Source organism: Staurois parvus, unplaced genomic scaffold (genome assembly GCF_062004578.1).
Source record: "Staurois parvus isolate SC_StPar_1 unplaced genomic scaffold, SC_StPar_1.0 ptg000238l, whole genome shotgun sequence".
Taxonomy (NCBI): Eukaryota; Metazoa; Chordata; class Amphibia; order Anura; family Ranidae; genus Staurois; species Staurois parvus.
The window spans coordinates 1119721-1138849 of NW_028318034.1; the positions used below are offsets into that span (position 1 = coordinate 1119721).

At 45.1% G+C, this 19129-nt stretch overlaps 1 protein-coding gene across 8 annotated transcripts in view; it reads right to left on the reverse strand.

Annotated features, from left to right (window-relative positions):
• The window catches only part of PNPLA4 (patatin like domain 4, phospholipase and triacylglycerol lipase), a 142638-nt gene extending 127744 nt beyond the window's left edge, over positions 1 to 14894 (reverse strand). For all 8 annotated transcript variants that reach the window (XR_016313166.1, XR_016313165.1, XR_016313164.1 and 5 more), the window contains exons 1-3: positions 14841 to 14894; positions 14205 to 14289; positions 6200 to 6385 (exon numbers count right to left, since the gene is read on the reverse strand). Coding sequence is in view for 5 of the 8 variants with exons in the window: in XM_089680280.1 (XP_089536406.1) it covers positions 6200 to 6385; positions 14205 to 14237 (219 nt within the window). In the remaining 3 variants the exon portion in view is untranslated. The remainder of the gene's footprint in view (positions 1 to 6199; positions 6386 to 14204; positions 14290 to 14840) is intronic.
• Positions 14895 to 19129: the final 4235 nt, after the last annotated feature.

The following is a 19129-nucleotide window of genomic DNA, read 5'->3' on the forward strand; positions in this document are numbered from 1 at the left end:
GACACAGTGCAGGGGATGACCAGAGACTGCGGACACAGTGCAGGGGATGACCAGAGACTGCGGACACAGTGCAGGGGATGACCAGAGACTGCGGACACAGTGCAGGGGATGACCAGAGACTGCGGACACAGTGCAGGGGATGACCAGAGACTGCGGACACAGTGCAGGGGATGACCAGAGACTGCGGACACAGTGCAGGGGATGACCAGAGACTGCGGACACAGTGCAGGGGATGACCAGAGACTGCGGACACAGTGCAGGGGATGACCAGAGACTGCGGACACAGTGCAGGGGATGACCAGAGACTGCGGACACAGTGCAGGGGATGACCAGAGACTGCGGACACAGTGCATGGGGATGACCAGAGACTGCGGACACAGTGCATGGGGATGACCAGAGACTGCGGACACAGTGCATGGGGATGACCAGAGACTGCGGACACAGTGCAGGGGATGACCAGAGACTGCGGACACAGTGCAGGGGATGACCAGAGACTGCGGACACAGTGCAGGGGATGACCAGAGACTGCAGACAGTGCAGGGAATGACCAGAGACTGCAGACAGTGCAGGGAATGACCAGAGACTGCAGACAGTGCAGGGAATGACCAGAGACTGCAGACAGTGCAGGGAATGACCAGAGACTGCAGACAGTGCAGGGAATGACCAGAGACTGCAGACAGTGCAGGGAATGACCAGAGACTGCAGACAGTGCAGGGAATGACCAGAGACTGCTGACCTTTGGGGAGGGAGGGGGAGCGGGTACCTGAATTTGGCAGGTACCCGCTCCCACTTCCGCGGAGTTGTCCTTCCCTCTTCTTCCCGGGCCGGCTTCTGTGATAGCAGGGTGCCCACTGCGCATGCACGAGAAGCGCTGCGCTTTGTGAATGGCCCGGCACCTTCTGGGACCTGTCATGTGTCCCAGAATACACCGGATCATTCACACATGCGCAGTGGGCACCCGGCTTTCACAGAAGCCAGCGCGGGAAGACTGCAGCGCTGGAGCGAGGAACAGGTAAGGCCCTGCGGGAGACAACAGCTGAGCGGCCGGCCCGGTATTCTGACATGGTGGCCGCAAAAATACTGGACCGGCCGCTTTATATTCGCTCCATAAGACGCACTGACATTTCCCCCCCTTTTTGGGGGGGAAAAAAGTGTGTCTTATGGAGCAAAAAATACGGTAATTTGTTAGACATGCATTCCTTTTGAATTTTTTGCTGCTATTCTGTCTCTCAGTGTTACAATACAGCTACCATTCAATTTTTAGACTGATCATTTCTTTGTGAGTGGGCAAACATTCAAAATCAGAAGGGGATCAAATACTTATTTCCTTCACTGTATATAATCTAATATACACATCTACTGTGTAGCCTATATCAGACAGTCCTTGTATTACGGCTTCATACAATGATCATACATCAAGACTTGTCTCACTGATGGGAATAATGTAATCTTTCTTGCACTATGAAATATTTGCTCCCTTTCCCTTCAATCTTCCCCTGGGATTTTCCAACAAGTCTGAGAATCTCTGTAGATTTTCAAGTGCTCATTTTTGCTCAGTATGTAACCCACACAAGGCATGATTATCACAACCTCTGCTCGAATCCTTTGCTCCACTTGCAAATATCAGGCCATGCAACAGGCAGTCATTGAAGAGTACACATTATCTATTCATCTCTAAAGATATTAACAGAAAATCAAAATTTCAATGTTTGTAATTCCTTGTGACATCAATGTCTGCTTGGGGACAATCAATGTAACTGTTTGCACTCATTAAAGGGTGAGGCATCTGCACAATTGCTTTACGGTTGCTGCAATCTCTTACTTACTCTTACTTCATGGCTTATTTTTTGCCTGCAACAATATCTTATTTCATGGCTACTCAGACAATGCAAAAAACATCACATTTTAAAGCAAATATATATATTTGGCGGCAGTTTACAGGGGGGCAGCACGCCCCCCAAGCTGAAGGGACACTGTGTGTGTCAGCGGCAGGGTGCCATGGTTGAGGGTACAGCCAAGCCAAGCCGATACACAAGGAGGGTCACGCGGGTCAAGGGACCGGCTGCAGAGGAGAGTTGAGCGGTGGGCAGATCCCCAGTGTGTGCTCGGAGCGCGTGAGGACTGGGGCCCGCTGTCAGTGTGCACCGGGATGTGCAGGCTGGTTAGAAGGTGCCAGCGGAGGAGGAAGAAGAAGAGGACAAGGTCAGGGTGGAGGAGCCCCCTGCTCTTTTGCAGCCGGGGGAGATGGGACACAGGTGCCCCTCCTTGAGCAATCCTGGCACCATCTGGAGGAGCCGCTGCTGGACAGGTAAGAGCTTGGAGGACTGGTGCTTCCCCACTCCTGTCTCACTGTCCTCCCGATACACTGGCCCCCACCTGTCTCACTTCCCTCCCCTGTCCCATTGCTGCCCATCCATCACACTGCCCCGTCACCCTGTCCCACACTTGTTCCACTTCCGCCCTCCTGTACCCCACATGTCCCACTAACCGCCATCTGTCTAACTGCCCCTCACCTGTCCCTCTGCGCTCCTCCTGTCCCACTGCCCCGATCCTGTCCTGTGCCTCCCATCACGGTGCCCCCCACCTGCCCCTCTACTGCCCCGATCCTGTCCCATGCCCCCCATCACGGTGCCCCCCACTTGTCCCTCTGCACTTCTCCTGTCCCACTGCCCCCTCAACTGTCCCTCTGCGCTCGTCCTGTCCCACTGCCCCCTCACCTGTCCCTCTGCGCTCCTCCTGTCCCACTGCCCCCTCACCTGTCCATCTGCGCTCCTCCTGTCCTACTGTTCCTCACCTGTCCCTCTGAACTCCTCCTATCCCACTGCCCCCTCACCTGTCCCTCTGCTCTCCTCCTGTCCCACTGCCCCTCACCTGTCCCTCTGCTCTCCTCCTGTCCCACTGCCCCTCAGCTGTCCCTCTGCCCCCCTCCCATACCTCTGCCCTCCACCCATCCTTCTGCCTCCCCACCACCCATCATGCTGCCCTTCCCCTATCACGCTGCCTCCCTCTTGTCCTGCTACCCCCCACCTGTCCCGATGGCCTACTCCTGTCTTGATATCTCCCGTCATGCTGCCCCCCTCCTGTCCTGTGATCCCCCATCACGCTGCCCCCCTCCTGTCCCGCGATCCCCCCCCCCATGTCACACTGCCCTCCATCATGCTCCTGTCCTGAAGAGGTGGCTCTTAAAAAGGAAGGAGAGGGACAAATTTAGATGAGGAATGCCCGATTTTAGTCTTGCCTAGGGCAGCACAAAACCAAAATACACCACTGCTTCCTGCTCTGCAGTGCTGTACAACAGTCATAATTTGCTATTCTTCCTCACAGTGCATGACTAGAAGTTGTTCTACTCACTGAAAACAAAGAACTCCCAGTGTGGCTGATATATTATAACAGCTCTAAGGCCTCAAGCAAATTATGAATATATAAAACTGTGCTTAGTGCTAAAAATGATAACAATAGTAACAAACTCCAAAGTTGCACAGCTACTTAAAAAAGCAAAAAGACAAGTGCTCAATGACATTAAACTAATATTGTTGCACTGCGTATGTGATAATCCAAACTTATATGTGAATCAATATATCAATTAGGCATTTCTCCTTGTATACAAACAAATTATGATCACTAGTGATAGGTCGAACAACCCCCTGTTCGGTTCGCGGTCGAACAGTCGAACCTACAGAATATTCGACCGCAAACTTCGAACACGAACAACAATTACTGAACGGTATCTTAGTGCATCAGAGTATGTGGTAAGATGTCGCTCAGCTACTAAAATACCACGAGTTATAGTATTAGGTCATGGGGTATTTTAGTAGTGAAACACGCTTTAATACTTCAGCTGTCAGCGGGGCTCAACTGCACATTTTTGCCACCCTCCAACTGCACATATAAATGAAGCCTGAGGACAACAGAGCTGCATTCATTTGTGTCTTTTATATCAGCTTCAGAGTTATTTTTTTAGTGTCTTTCAACCCAGTCTTATATTGACCTATCCCCACTGAACCAATATATCCCTGGATTAGGGACATGTAAACATCGATCTTGTAATACACTGTTCCAATTTTAGCCCCTGGTACCTTTTTCATATGCTTTTTTGTGTTTGGGCAAGGACACAGGTTCCTCATGATCCCCTATTGCCCGGGGGCCCCATGAGTTGTCAGTCCACCCCTTCCCCTACCCCAGTAGATTTTTGTTGAAGGAGCCAATTTGAAAATTCTTTGCCAAATAGGCCTTGCATCCAATCAGATGTAAGCACTGTTCAGGTATTCAGCATTAAAGAATATGTAAATCCAGCATTTTATATGCCTGATATGTGCCTGCTGTACCAAGTATCCTGTGATTTTGGTATTGCTTCCTTTGTGTGAAATCCCTGGTGTCCCTGCCAGTCCCTCTGTTTTCCTATTAAAAACTGACCATGCTAGACATGAGAACACAGCATGGTCAGTTCTCTAGCTATGCTGGGAACTCGACCTGCTCTCTTGCAATGAGCAGACTTGTCCTGACACACCCCCTCTGCACAGCCATTCACTGTGAAGGCCATTGTACTGCTGTCTCTCCACCCTCCTCTCTCTATGCAGCTGATAGCATAGATTATGTGATCACTTATAAAAAGGGGACAAAGGGTATTTATAATGATTTCTGTCTATACATAAATGTTTGCCTGTCATTTCTACAGTATTTTAAACTGAACGGGTTGTTTTACAAGGTGAGGGTTTAAATATACTGCAATAGCCAATGGCTGACATTCCTCCATTCATGCTGCTTAACATGAATTGGGAAAACAATTGATTTATCACCTGAAGAAAAGAAATCAAAGTGTGTATGACTAGCTGAAACTAGTTGTAAGCTGAAACTAGTTGTAAACCCTTACATATACCCAGTGAAGTGACTGGCTTCAGGTGATACACGGATATGAAACAAATCCTCCTATATAAAGTTGTACCTGGTTATCTGCAGTCTTCTCTACATCTGTTCATAGTGCTGAATTTAAAAAGCTTGTCTGAGAGTTCAGAAAAAAGGGGGCGGAGAGCTGAAGTTACACTCTTCAGAGCTCAGTGAGGAGAATTCTGAGAGCTGGAGGGAAGAGACCCACCCCCCCTCTTCACGGTTCACAGGAGCAGAGCCAAGGCTGTCAATCTGCTGAAGGTCCCTCCATTTTTCTCTTGATGTCAGGAAAACTTGTCAGAAGTGAATCATGCTGTTAGCAGAGGAATGAATCAGCAGACAGAAATGACACTTAGGTGGGAATTTACTTAAACTGGTGCACTCAGAATCAGGTGCAGCTGTGCATGGTAGCCAATCAGCTTCAACTTGTTTTATTAAGCTTTGGCAATATAACCTGGAAGCTAATTGGTTTTTATGCAGAGCTGCCCCAGATTTTGCACTCTACAGCTTTAGCAAATAACCCCCTTAGTGATCTTGAAGTGTTACTAAACCCAGCAACCTGAATTCGCTCTATCTGGTCTCCCACGGTACACAGAACATGGAAGTGCAATTATTTTAGTAAATATAAACTGCTAAATACCTTTTCTCATCAGCAGTATATAGCAGCTTTGAGACTTCTACAGTGTCCAGCAGAGCACTGGTCAAAGCTTGTAGGGGTTTTCATTCTCCCCTGATTTTCCTAAGAGGCTGCGTACCCCTGACCCTCTGTCTGTACAGTACTTATTGGCCCTGTGCACTCTCCCAAGAAAAAAAAAAACCTCTCTAGTAATACACACCAAACTGAGCATGTGCAGCTTGCCCCCAAAGCTCTGTTCTATCAGCAGATGGATTGGGGACTGTGGAAGAAGGGGAGGATCAGAGAAGACAGGATAAAACATTATTTTTACAGAATGCAGAAGATTAACCCCTTAGTTTCCGCAGTGAATATAACAAGCATGCTTTACTGCATATACAGACTGATTTTACTGTTGTGGGTTTAGTAACACTTTGAGACAAGCACACGCTATAGAGGGATATGGTCTGTTCATATTTCATGTCTGAGGTTTACAACCACTTTAAGGTTGACAAGGAGGTCTAGGGGTAAGGAGGACTACAATATTAATGTAACTGCAAAGTGAATGCTAGAAACCATTTGCTTTAGGTGAAAATTGCAATAATAACTAAAAATATATGCTTACTGCAAAAACATGACATGTTTGTTTCAAGGGATAATAATTAGAATTCCTATGAATCTGTTTAAACGTTCAGCAAATACCTTGATCTTGTGCGGAGCCGTTAGTAGAACTGCTGCAACCAGGGATCCTGCGGAAGCTCCAGCGAAACACCTGACAGTAGTCAACATTTGTTGACCATGTTTTAAAAGTGCAGATGCTGCCCCCAAGTGGTATATTCCAAGAAATCCACAGGCCGCAAAAGACAGATTTAAATGGTTCATCGTGTCCTATGAAATGACATTAAAACAACACAGTCACAGAGTGTAGTACATTTAATAACTGCTTATAAGCACGCTGGATGAGGTGGATCAGGATTTGCCCTGGGTCACTCCGAACCGCTCACTTGCAAATTGCTTTTTGAGAAAGCTTGCTTAACCCTCTTTAGGACAAGTATAGTATTTAGCAGCGTCTTTGAAGCCTTAATAGCAAAAAGTAATTAGCAAAGCAAAGCTTTAGAACTGCACATCATAGGAAAGATTTTAATGTCCTCCTGAGTGTGCAGCTTACCGAAATATTACAGATATGGATCAGGGATGAATGGGGTATGCAGAAAGGGGACCCTTTCATGTTGAAGGCAAGAAAGTCTAAATAGTTTTCTTTTTTTTTTTAAAGTCATCTAAACAATATTTTTGGTAATTATTTGTCATTTGATACTTCTAAGCAACAGCTGGAACTTCTAAAGTCAGTTTCCATCTACAAAGCCCAGGGAGACCTTAAAACTCCCCACACACGGTACAATCTGATTGTACCATCTCTCATAGTCCATTCACACCTGTGCATTTTTAGCATGCTAAAACACACCAGCGCATTTAAAGTGCATGAAAAGTAGTCCCATTTAAATGATATGATAATGTTCACATCTGTGTGCTGAACTTTTGGAAAGTCCTACTTGCAGAATCTTAAGACACATTTCATTAAAAATGTACCTTCTATTATAAGCAATAGTAGTGTTCGAAAACGCACCAAAATGCAACATGTGTTTTTTGTGTCGCATATCTATTTTCAGCAGGTCACTGAGGTTGCAAAACACATAAAATGCACTTGTCTTGTGTTGATTTTAACACAATGCATTAAAAACATGATAAAAACATGACATGCGGTTTTTTAAAAAAAAGCATATTGCCTTTTCTAATGCACTGGTGTGAACGGCCCTAAGGCTCCATGTACACGGCAGCTGATAAATACACGTTTACGAGCTTTTCTGCGTTTTTTTTCAGCAGCCCCTGAACTTTTCCTAATGCTTTCCTATGTGTTCATGTACACTATGTCATTTACAGTCGTTTACAGGCAGTTGCGTTTACAGTCGTTTTTTTGAACGCACCAAACTTGCGTTCAGGAGTAGATTTTATCAGCGTTTCAAACGCCAAGCGGCTAACCGCGTTTATAAGCATTTGCGTTTGTAAATTTTTTTTAACTCTTCCATTTCCTGATGCGGCCAGAGCCTTTTTTCATCATGAAAAATGCATGCAAAGCGTTTTCCCGGTACTCAAATGGACCTGGTACACCATACTTTGAGGTTTCACATGAAAGAAAATATGTATGTGTCTCCCATTGTAAATGTACAGCGCTGAGTGAACTGTTGGCGCTTTATAAATACTGTATAATAATAATATTAGACATTGCTGCAATAGAAATGAGCTGGAACACATCCAAACACCACAAAAAAAGACAGCTAATCTCAAAAAATGCTGCTCTCTCTGCTTCTGCTCTCTCTATTTCTCTAAAAATGTCTGAAATAGTTACTTTTTTTACTGTTTTTCAGTGCATTCTGGGCATTTTGGAAGGTCTCCTGAGGTTATCTTTAAAAAACGCTTCTGAACGCAAATGCTCATAAACGTGGTATGTAAACGCATGGTTAGTGAGGCCCCCTATTACAATGATGGGTTAATCAGGAGTCAGCATTTTCAGTAGTAGACTTCTTTGTGTCTTTGAACTTCTAAGGAACTCTATGTGGGCTCTGAGGGTGTCGTTTATTGTTTTCCAGAGGCAACGTGCCATCCCGTGACTGAATTGGTGATGGGGCTTGTTGTATCTCAACCACTTTGCCCCTTTCTGGAGCAATGTTTTCATTTGTCAAACATAATAAAATCTGCATTTTTTGATAGAAAATGATTTAAAAACCCCCAAACAAGTACATGGGGCTCCCTCATAACCCTGTAAAAGTTATCAGGCTGGTCTACGACCACAAGATTAGTTTAGCCCCTTGAGTTTCAAGACATTTATATATGTATTGTGGACTTTGGTATAGATTCATTTAAACAATGTCTTCACACAAAGTTCAGAAACAGCTACATTTTTGTGTGTAATTACAACCGCATCCTATGCGCCGCTTCCCCAAACTTCCATGTTTGAAGGCACTTCCTCACAATGTCACTTATTACAAATCTGAATTACCTATCATTCTTTGTGCTGGCCTGCATTTGTGTTCCTACATTCATAAAATTTGCTCAAAGTGGAGATGCTGCCTATGCTGATGCGTACTGGCAACCTGGACTATAAACACAAGACACACCTTTCCACCTCCAAGGGAAGCAATTGACAGCTGATCCAGAAGCAACACCTAAAAAGCTGCTGTCAATCATCTCCCTTAGAAGCGTGCCTTATGTGTTGTCCAATCAAGCTGCATGTGTGTGGATAGATGCAGCGTGGTGTGGGGAGTAAATAAACAGTCCGGTTACAGAACAAGAAATTGTATTAACCACTTGCTATCCAGAGGATTTACCCCCCTGCCCCTTCCTGATCAGGCCATTTTTTGCGATATGGCGCTGCGTTACTTTAACTGGCAATTGTGCGGTCATGTAACATTGCACCCAAATGAAATTTATTTCCTTTTCTCCCCAAAAAATAGAACTTTCTTTTGGTGGTATTTGATCGCCTGTGCGTATTTTTTTTTTTTTTTTTGCACTATAAACAAAGTACTGACAATTTTGAAGAAAAACCCCTATATTTTTTTACTTTTTGCTATTAAACATGTCCAGTAAAAAAAAATGTAAAAAAAATCAAATTTCATCATAAATTTAGGCCAAAATGTATTCTACTACATGTCTACAAAAAAAATCCCAATACGTGTAAATTTATTGGTTTACATGAAAGTTATAGTGTTTACAAATGGCGGTATATATACTGTAATTTTTAATATATATATATATATATATATATTACACGTATACTAGTAATGGCGGCAGTCAGCAACTTTTAGCGGGACTGCGGTGGGCATCATGATACTGCGGGGGGAACTGACTAATACAGTGATCAGTGCTCATAAAAAGCACTGACACTGTACTAATGACACTGGGCAGGAAGGGGTTAACATCAAACGGTTAACTGTGAGCTGTGTTTTGCTGTGTAAGCATACTGCTTTGTATTGCGCTGCTATGCTGGAGATGATGGGGGAGATCTGTTTTGTTTACATACAGACATCTTCCCTGTCAGAGTTCCTCAGCAATCACCAGGTGCCAGCGGGAATCTCCGGCTGGAACCCAGTGATTGAAAGCTGTAGCCGCCAATGGTGGCACGGGTAGGGCACACGTACACCCCCTACCCGGAAATACAAAATCCTGTGTGTATATATAAATGTGATTTTGCCCTATCGCCCTTTTTTTGTGTACAGGGATGGATGAGCATCTAGGGGTGCACATCCTTCCCCATAGCAAGGTAAATGCTCAGATGTGTGGTTACCAGCGTACAGCTGCAGCCATGGTATAAGTGAGGGTTCACATAAAATAAAGTGTATGGGAACCCTCAGGGCTGGATCACACCAGCCACTGCATTGCAGCACAGCAGCTGGTGTGCAGTGCGATCCAGCTGAGCTCAGTACAGCTCAGCGGATCACACTGTTTTTTTTGTCACAAAGTTCACTTGCTCGTCACACAGTGCGAGGCAGTGGATTGTCTCTCAACGCACTGCCCTGAGAAAAAGTACAGCATGCAGTACTTTTTCTCATTGCACACACCAACACAACACAGTGACAGGTACAAATCAATGACAAACACAAATACTCCTGCACTTGGGGGTGAACTCGACAAAGGCTATAATTCCGTCCTGGTTGCTGCACGCCTTGCTGCCCTCAAAGGACTGGGGAAGTCCAAAAACACTGGATGCAAAGAAAAGAAACATAGGGCACACCGGCCTAGCGCATTACCTTAACCACCTCCCGGAGGGTGGCAATGCAGGGGCGGGTGGCCATTTATAAACGGCCTCTCCGCCCCCTGCTTGTACGTGCTCCCTGGGAGCGTGCAGCACCGCAATCCGTCGTACGGGACCTCTGTGCGAGGTCCCGATCACGTGATCACTGATTGGCCAATCAGTGATCACATGCAGAGTAGTAAGCAAGATGTCACTTCTGACATCATTGCTTACTACTTGTGAAATCTGTGAATGATCACAGAGGTCACATGGTACAAGGCTATTCACAACAGCCTTGTACCATGTGACAAGCTGTGACCAATCACAGCTCACCCAGTATTTTTCAATGGCTGCAAGAATGCAGTCAGAGAGAAGGAGAAATGATTGCGTTTACACCCATAAAGGCTGTAAAAGCAATCAGTGTAAAAAAAAAAGAAAAAAAATCTTCCATCACCCCCCACAAGTAGTACAGTGTCACCATGGTGCTAGGGTGACAGTATGTAATAAAAAACATAAATAATAAAATAAAAAAATAAAATAAAGGAAAAAAAATTTTTTTTAAATTATAATTTTTGGTTATAAACTAATTTGGGTTATTTTTTTTTACTAAAAAAACTGAATACATTTTGGCCAAGATTTATGATGAAATATTATTTATTTGCTAAATTTTATAAGAAAAACACTTTTTCAAAATTTTTGGACTTTTTCATTTATATAGCAAAAAAAATAAAAATCCCAGTGGTGAATAAATACCACCAAAATAAAGCTTTATCTGTCTCAAAAAAATGCTAAAAAATTCATATGGGTACAGTGTTGCATGGCTGCGCAATTTTCATTCAAAGTGTGATAGCGCTGAAAGCTGAAAATTGGCCTGGACAGGAAGGGGGTAAAAGTGTCTGGACTTGAAGTGGTTAAAATACATTTTTATTGCTATAAAGATGGACCCTGGATCTCAGGGTTCTGAGGAAGAGGCAAGTCCTCGAAATGCGTTAGAATGTTGGAGGTCCAGGGTTCCTATTGTGTGAAGCAATGCAGTGTGGACAGGACAGTGCTGTTTTTTTATGATGAGCTCTTGACGTACTCGTCCTTTGTGAGTATAATATTTATCATCTTTATATCAATAAAAATGTGTTTTACGGTAAGTTGGCTAGTGCACCCTCTGTTTGTTTTCTTTACAATAAATCAGTGACAGGCTGTGACTGTACATTGGTTACTTTCATACAGGAATGGATAAACTTCTAGGGGCACACATCCATTCATATACACAAACAATTGTATCTGCAGCTGCACAGAGCTGCAGGACTAAGTGTATAGCTCTCTGCGCCTAGCAAATGACAGTTCACATAAAATCAAGTGTGTGTGAACCTTCATTCAAACGGGCTCACAGAGCCATACACCGTAACAAAACAAGCACATCTCTGCACCTGAGAGTGACAGTTATTTTCATATAGCTGCCAGTACAAATCAAGGACAGGCTGTGGCAGTACACTAGTAACTCTACAGCTGAGCTTTTATTTAGGTAGCACCACCCCCAAAGGAGCTGCTTGGTAATTTTGGGCTCCCTGTTCTGTGCCTCAACCCCAAGAACAACTTCAGCCCCTCTGACACCTGATTAGGTGGAAAGGACATCAAAAAGAATAGTAGAGATTACAAGATAATATTTTACTAGAGATTATTATGTCAACAAAAATGTAAACCGAGGGTAATCCCTAAATTGCAGGATTTCGCATTAAACAGAGTTACACAGATATGCAGTGAAATTGAAACTCCAGTGAGTCTGGTGGTAAGAGCAAGCAGGCTTTAAACCCTTGACGCTGGAGCCTCCCGGCCCTTCAAGGGTTCCAGAAGTCGGGGGGTGGGGTTTTAGGGTCATATGACCGCCGTGATTCTCTTTCACATGATCGGGAAAGGTCCCGATCAAAAGAGGAGATCGGGACCTTTCCGTGAGCAGCGAACGTGCATGCTGGGAGTGCGCAGGGCGAATGCTCTCCGCACATATGTGTTTTGTTAATAGAACGCAAACGTGCAGCCGCTCGGCGTCTAGGCCCAGATGCCGGGAGGCCGCACATTTGCATTCTGCCGGCGCCAAGTGGTTAAGAAAGCATATGACCTCAGGTACAAGAAGGGGAAGATAAGACTTTTGAGACCTCAATAAGAATTCCCCCTTAAGATCAACAAGTGTTATAAATAATTTAACGGTAAGAGATTGTGTAGACTAATTCCTTTGGGTGTAGGAGTCCTTGAAGTAAGAGGTCTGAAATCTTCAGCTAGCTACGAAGGGTCCCAAGGAAATTTGCTGAGCAATGGCGACCAGCAAGGTTGGATAGAATAAACAAGGGGTTTCCCAGCAAAAGGCCTTTGATGTGGAAAAATGGGGGGGCGGTAAAAGTGTCTGCATGCAGTGTCTCTGAATGTAATGTTAAAGGTGGGCTTCTGCCCACTCACCAATCCTGGAGATACCAAGGTTCCAGGAGATAGGATGTTCCCGAACAGGCTCTTGAAGGATCAGCAGTCAGATGAAGGATGTTCAGCTGGCAACCTGACAACCCAGGGATTCCGTGATATCTGTGTGGGTGTACCAGAAAGTAGCCCTCAGTGGTCACACCGCTGATGAGGTGCCTGTGGCAGTAAATCTGCACCCAGTGATGGAGTCTGGTAGTGATGGGCATTTGCATACAGCTGCCTCTACAAATCATACAGACTGTGGCTGTACACTGGTAACTGCACATCTGAGTTTTCATTTACGTACAGGTATGGATGAGCATCAAGGAACACAAATCCATTCCTGTGCACAAAGAAACAGGCTCCAGACTCCAGCCTGTCATTCATTTTGTACGCAAACACCTGTCACTCCCAAGTATAGAGATGTGATCATTTTTCATAGCATTGGGCTCTCTCCACCCATGTAAAAGAAAAACTTCAGAGGCTGTGGACCAGTGGCGGGCACACTGCGGCCTTCCAGCTGTTGTGGAACTACATTTCCCATGAGGCATGGCATGATTGGCAGTTACAAGCATGACTGCACTTGTCCCATGAGTAGGGGCGTCCCTAGGGTAGGTGTCCCCTCCTGCGATAACACTTGGTGACACCCCCTCCGATGATCCCTGCAGAATGGATTGGATCTGTGGATTGAGAATAATGGATCGGACTCCGATCCATTATGCTCCCCAATCGGCAGATCCGATCCATCCTGTGGGGATCGTCGGCTTTCTATACAACTTACCTTTTCGTGGAGCGGGTCTGGTGTCACCTCATATAGGTTGCATGCAGGGGCGGACTGACAGCTCATGGGGCCCCCGGGCAATAGGGGATCATGGGGCCCCTGTGTCCTTGCCCAAACTCAAAAATGCCTATGAGAAAGGTACCAGAGGCATCTCATGGGACCCCCTACTGACCCCGGGCCCTCGGGCAGTGCCAGAGTTTCCAAATGGTCAGTCCGCACCTGGTTGTATGCTGACGATCCCCGCAGGATGGTTCAGATCTGCGGTTGGAGCATAATGGATTGGAGTCTGATCCATTATGCTCCCCAATCCACAGATCTGATCCATCCTGCGAGGATCATTGGCATGCAACCTACGCGGAGTGACACCGGACCCGCTCCACGAAAAGGTAAGTTGTAAAGAAAACTGACGAACCCCACAGAATGGATCCGATCCATCCTGCGGGGATCGTCGGCTTCCTTTACAACCTACCTTTTCGTGGAGCGGGTCCGGTGTCACCCCGTGCGATAGGTGTCACCCGGAGCAGTACTCATCCCCCGCACCTGCCTCGGGACGCCACTGCCCACGAGGCATTGCAAGACTGACAGTCTGATGGAGTAATGATGGGTCTTGTAGTTCTGCAACAGCATGCAGGTTTCCCACCCATGCATTTCTCTGTATTGCTTCATCCTATTACCTTGTGTCAATTTTAAAACATTACCTTTTTGACGCTGCCAGATGCGTCACTTGACATTACAATGCAGCGGCGGTGTTGTCATACCTGCGTGCAGGCTTCCCAGATAAACCTATACATAAAATAGAATCATTACTCAAATCTTTACTACACTTCCAAACAACCTGAATATTAGAATTCCCATTTATTTTTAATAAGGTGAAGTATACCGTAATGCATAGCAACCGATGGGAATATACATCTCCCTGATCACACTGCACTTTATAGCAGCTAGGTTGCAGTACGGTGCACATCATCACAACCCTATGTATTATTAATTCCAAATGAACTTTTTCTCTCCTTTGCGCAATACATTGAATTTTTTTTTTTCCATCGTCCACAGCTTTCTGGCTATAAGGTTGTTTAAATATTGCTTACTTTCTCCCCATCCCTCCATTAATAATCCAGGACATCCCTGTAAAGCGTACAGCATAGCATTTGTGATGAAGCCAGAAGACAAATGCGAGCAGGGGGTGTACAGCTCCCCTGCCATCTTTCCTTCCCCAGCAGCCTATGGAGAGAAATGTGTCACTCTGCAGAGCCATGCCAGCTCCCACACAGCCCAGAGCTGTACTTTCCAAGCTTGCTGAACGCAGTAAACATTTGTTATTTCAGCACTCTGACCTTTTCTGCCTTGCCATAGAAACCAGGAAGGATATTTCTTTTACTCGCCTTCCTTCCTATGTCAGCTACCAATAACAAGGATTATAATAACAGCCAATGGAGACTTCAGACTGATTCACTACACCCGTCAGTTGTGTGTTTTTTTTTTTTTTACTCCTCTGAGCAAAGCTGCTTATTCAAATGGCTGCATATGTTGACCCGAATGTCACCTCCAAATGGTTCCCTTTTTTCCCTTTCTCCTTTTTATCGCATGTTTGGTCCCCCTCGCAGTACAAAAGCATACAGCTTCCCTTCTGCAGTCCTTCATTGATATATAATTCATGATCATGCTGTCACAGACATCCACTTTTTCTATTTCAGAGCTCACAAATCCATATCACGTTTTGCTATTATACTGAAAGGATCCTGTCATACTGTATACATTATTCACAAACATCTATGTTACTGAGCTATACTGACAGAGCTAATCCCACATACACTTTAGGACTTTTTTTTTTTTCTTGCTGCTGTGTCAATACACCGGAGTGAAAATCCCACGCATACTTTATGAATTTTTCTGCTACCGTGTCAAGATAGCGTAGCGCTAATCCCTCATATATACTTTATGAATGTTTCTGCTGCTGTGCTAGGCTGTGTTAGGCTTACACCGTATAGGTTTCAGACAAAAGTATTTCTTTTCTCGACTTTAAAGGTTTGTTTTTTGTTTTTTTGTTTTTTTTAAATAACAAATATGTTATACTTACAGTACCTGCTCTGAGCAACCCAGATCCTCCTTCTCAGGTCCCCCGCTAGCGCTCCTGGCCCCTCCTCTATCACAGCGAGTGAGGGAGACACACAGAGCAGATCTTGGGAGTGAGCACACACACGAGTGCCCCCAGAGCAAGTGACACACAGAGTGAGACACAGCCACTTCCCCCGCTCACTCCTCACTGGCTGTGATTGAGAGCAGTGGGAGCTGATGGTCAGGACCAGTGCTTTCACTAGGCAAACTAGGCAACCGCCTATGGTGCATTGCCATCTAAGGGGCGCCTGGGTGCAGCACAGGTTGGCACTCTGTGTAGGATGCTGCCACATCATGAATGATCCTTCAGCTGAGGGAAAGGGATGCAGAGGGGAGGAAGAAAGGGTAAATTTCAGGTGTCTGGGGCCAGTATAGCAGCTGAGGTGCTGCTCCTTCCAGTGTTCCTCTCAGACTCAGTCCCTCACTGCAAGCCCGCTGGCAACTGCTGATTACTGTGGAGTGCCAGTCCTTCTCCTTCAACTCATCAGCAGAGGCGGCACAGCCTGCAGAGGAAGGTATTGTTTGACTCTGATGTCTCATGTCTGTGTGAGTGTCACCTGGCCAGCCATCCATCACCATCATGATCCAACATACTTCTCTTTTAGTGCCTGCTGGGCCTGCTGATCTGTGTCTGTTGTGGTGGTGTGTTGTGTCAGATCTGTCACTGTGTGGGATCGCTCAGTTCAGGAGTTCTGTGTGTGGGCTGGGTTGCCTGCTGTTGCAATATTTTATCTCCCCCCATTGTCTGGGGAATTCCAGCCTGGGATCTGTCAGAGTGTGGAACCATCATCCTCCACTCACTGAAACTGTCACCCTGCCACTGCCAGCTACAGATACAGTCCATCCATGACACTGATTTTGTCTTTAATATTGGTGCTTGTAGCATCGCATGGCACTTACAGTTGTGTTCAAAATAATAGCAGTGTGTTGAAAAAAGTGAATAAAGCTCAAAATCCTTCTAATAGCTTTTATTTCCATACACACAAATGCATTGGGAACACTATACATTCTATTCCAAATCAAAACATGAAGAAAAATATATCAAATTTGTGTTGTTCCTCTAAAAAAATTGAAGGAAAGTGAATATTAGACTGTTCAAAACAATAGCAGTGTTTGTATTCTTCTTTACAAACTCAAACATTCACTATATAAACTGAAAAATGTTTGAAGATTTTGCTTTCCTTTGAATCAATTAATATTTAGTTGTATAAGCACTGTTTCTGAGAACTGCTGTACATCTGTGTTGCATGGAGTCAACCAACTTCTGGCACCTGTGAACAGGTATTCCAGCCCAGGATGATTGGACTACATTCCACAGTTCTTCTCTATTTCTTGGTTTTGCCTCAGAAACTGCATTTTTGATGTCACCCCACAAGTTTTCTATTGGATTAAGATCCGGGGATTGGGCTGGCCACTCCATAACGTCAATCTTGTTGGTCTGGAACCAAGATGTTGCACGTTTACTGGTGTGTTTGGGGTCGTTGTCTTGTTGGAACACCCATTTCAAGGGCATTTCCTCTTCAGCATAAGGCAGCATGACCTCTTCAAGTATTCTGATGTATTCAAACTGATCCATGATCCCTGGTATGCGATAAATGGGCCCAACAACGTAGTATGAGAAACATCCCCATATCATGATGCTTGCGCAACCATGCTTCACTGTCTTCACAGTGTACTGTGGCTTGAATTCAGTGTTTGGGGGTCGTCTGACAAACTGTCTCCGGCCACTAGACTCAAAAAGAACAATCTTACTTTCATCAGTCCACAAAATGTTGCGCCATTTCTCTTTAGGCCAGTCAATGTGCTCTTTGGCAAATTGTAACCTCTTCAGCACATGTCTTTTGTTCAACAGTGGGACTTTGCGGGGGCTTCTTGCAGAAAGCTTGGCTTCACATAGGTGTCTTCTAATTGTAACAGTACTCACAGGTAACTTTAGACCTTCTTTGATCTTCCTGGAGCTGATTGTTGGCTGAGTCCTTGCCATTTTGGCTATTCTTCTATCCATTCGAATGGTAGTTTTTCGCTTTCTTCCACGTCTTTCAGGTTTTGGTTGTCATTTTAAAGCATTTGCGATCATTTTAGCTGAGCAGCCTATCATTTTCTGCACTTCTTTATATGTTTTCCCCTCTCCAATCAACTTTTTAATCAAGGTACGCTGTTCTTCTGAACAATGTCTGGAACGACCCATTTTCCTCAGAATTTCAGAGAGAAATGCACTGTAACCAGCATGTACAACATTTGCTGCCTTCCTTCCTTAAATAAGGGCAATAATTGCCACCTGTTTTTCAAAGAATGAATGACCTCACTAATAGAACTCCGCACTGCTATTATTTTGAACATGCCCCTTTCAATTAGTGATTCAATTACACTGAATCAGCAACATGCATGTCATGACTGTTGGGTCTGTTGGATTTCTATTACTCTACTACACCTGCTAGTAAATTATTTGCCATGTAGAAATATCATTTCTACCAAAAACAGTGGTTGACAGGTTACTGATGTCTGACTGCTATTATTTTGAACACAACTGTATTTTTGCAAATTAAAAGAAATGTAGCAGTTTCCTGCTGCTGTGTCTCAGCCCATGAGGAGAGAGAGACCCAGGAGAGCTGAGGTTCCTGTGCAGTGCTGGATCGAAATCAGGCTCAGGTATGAATAATGCTGGGGGGTCTTTTTACCTTAATGCAGAGAATGTCCAATCACAGCAATCTCATAGTAAACATAGGAAACCCGTTGTAAACATTGTTCTCTCTTCTCTCACACAGATCAGCTGTGAGAACAGAGAACTGTCTCTGCAGCCTGTGAGTGTACACTGCCTGTCACACTGCATTTAAACTCAGACTGCAGTGCCAGCCTGCTACAGAATCCCTGATTAAAATGTAATAACAAGAGTGAAGCCACCCCGTCACCTGTCCCAGTGTCACCAGTGCTCACGGTAACATCGCCATACACTATACCAATGCCCTGATCACCACTATACCAACATCCTGATCACCGTCATACACCTACCAGCGTCCTGATTACTGTCATGTCATATCAGCGTCCTGATCATCGCCATACCCCATATCAGCGTCCTGATCATTTCTCTACCCCATATCAGCGTTCTGATTACCACCATAAGCCTTAGCAGCATCCTGATCACTGCCATACCCCATATCAGCATCCTGATCACTGCCATACCCCATATCAGCGTCCTAATCATCGCCATACCCCATATCAGCGTCCTGATAATCGCCATACCCCATATCACCGTCCTGATCATCGCCATACCCCATACCAGCATCTTGATCACCGCCATACCCCCATACCAGCGTCCTGATCACTGTCATGTCGTATCAGCATCCTGATCACCACCATAAGCCATACCCCATACCAGCATCCTGGTCACCACCATACCCCATACCAGCATCCTGATCATCACCATACCAGCATCCTGATCATCGCCATACCCCATACCAGTGTCCTGATCATCGCCATACCCCATACCAGCGTCCTAATCATCTCCATA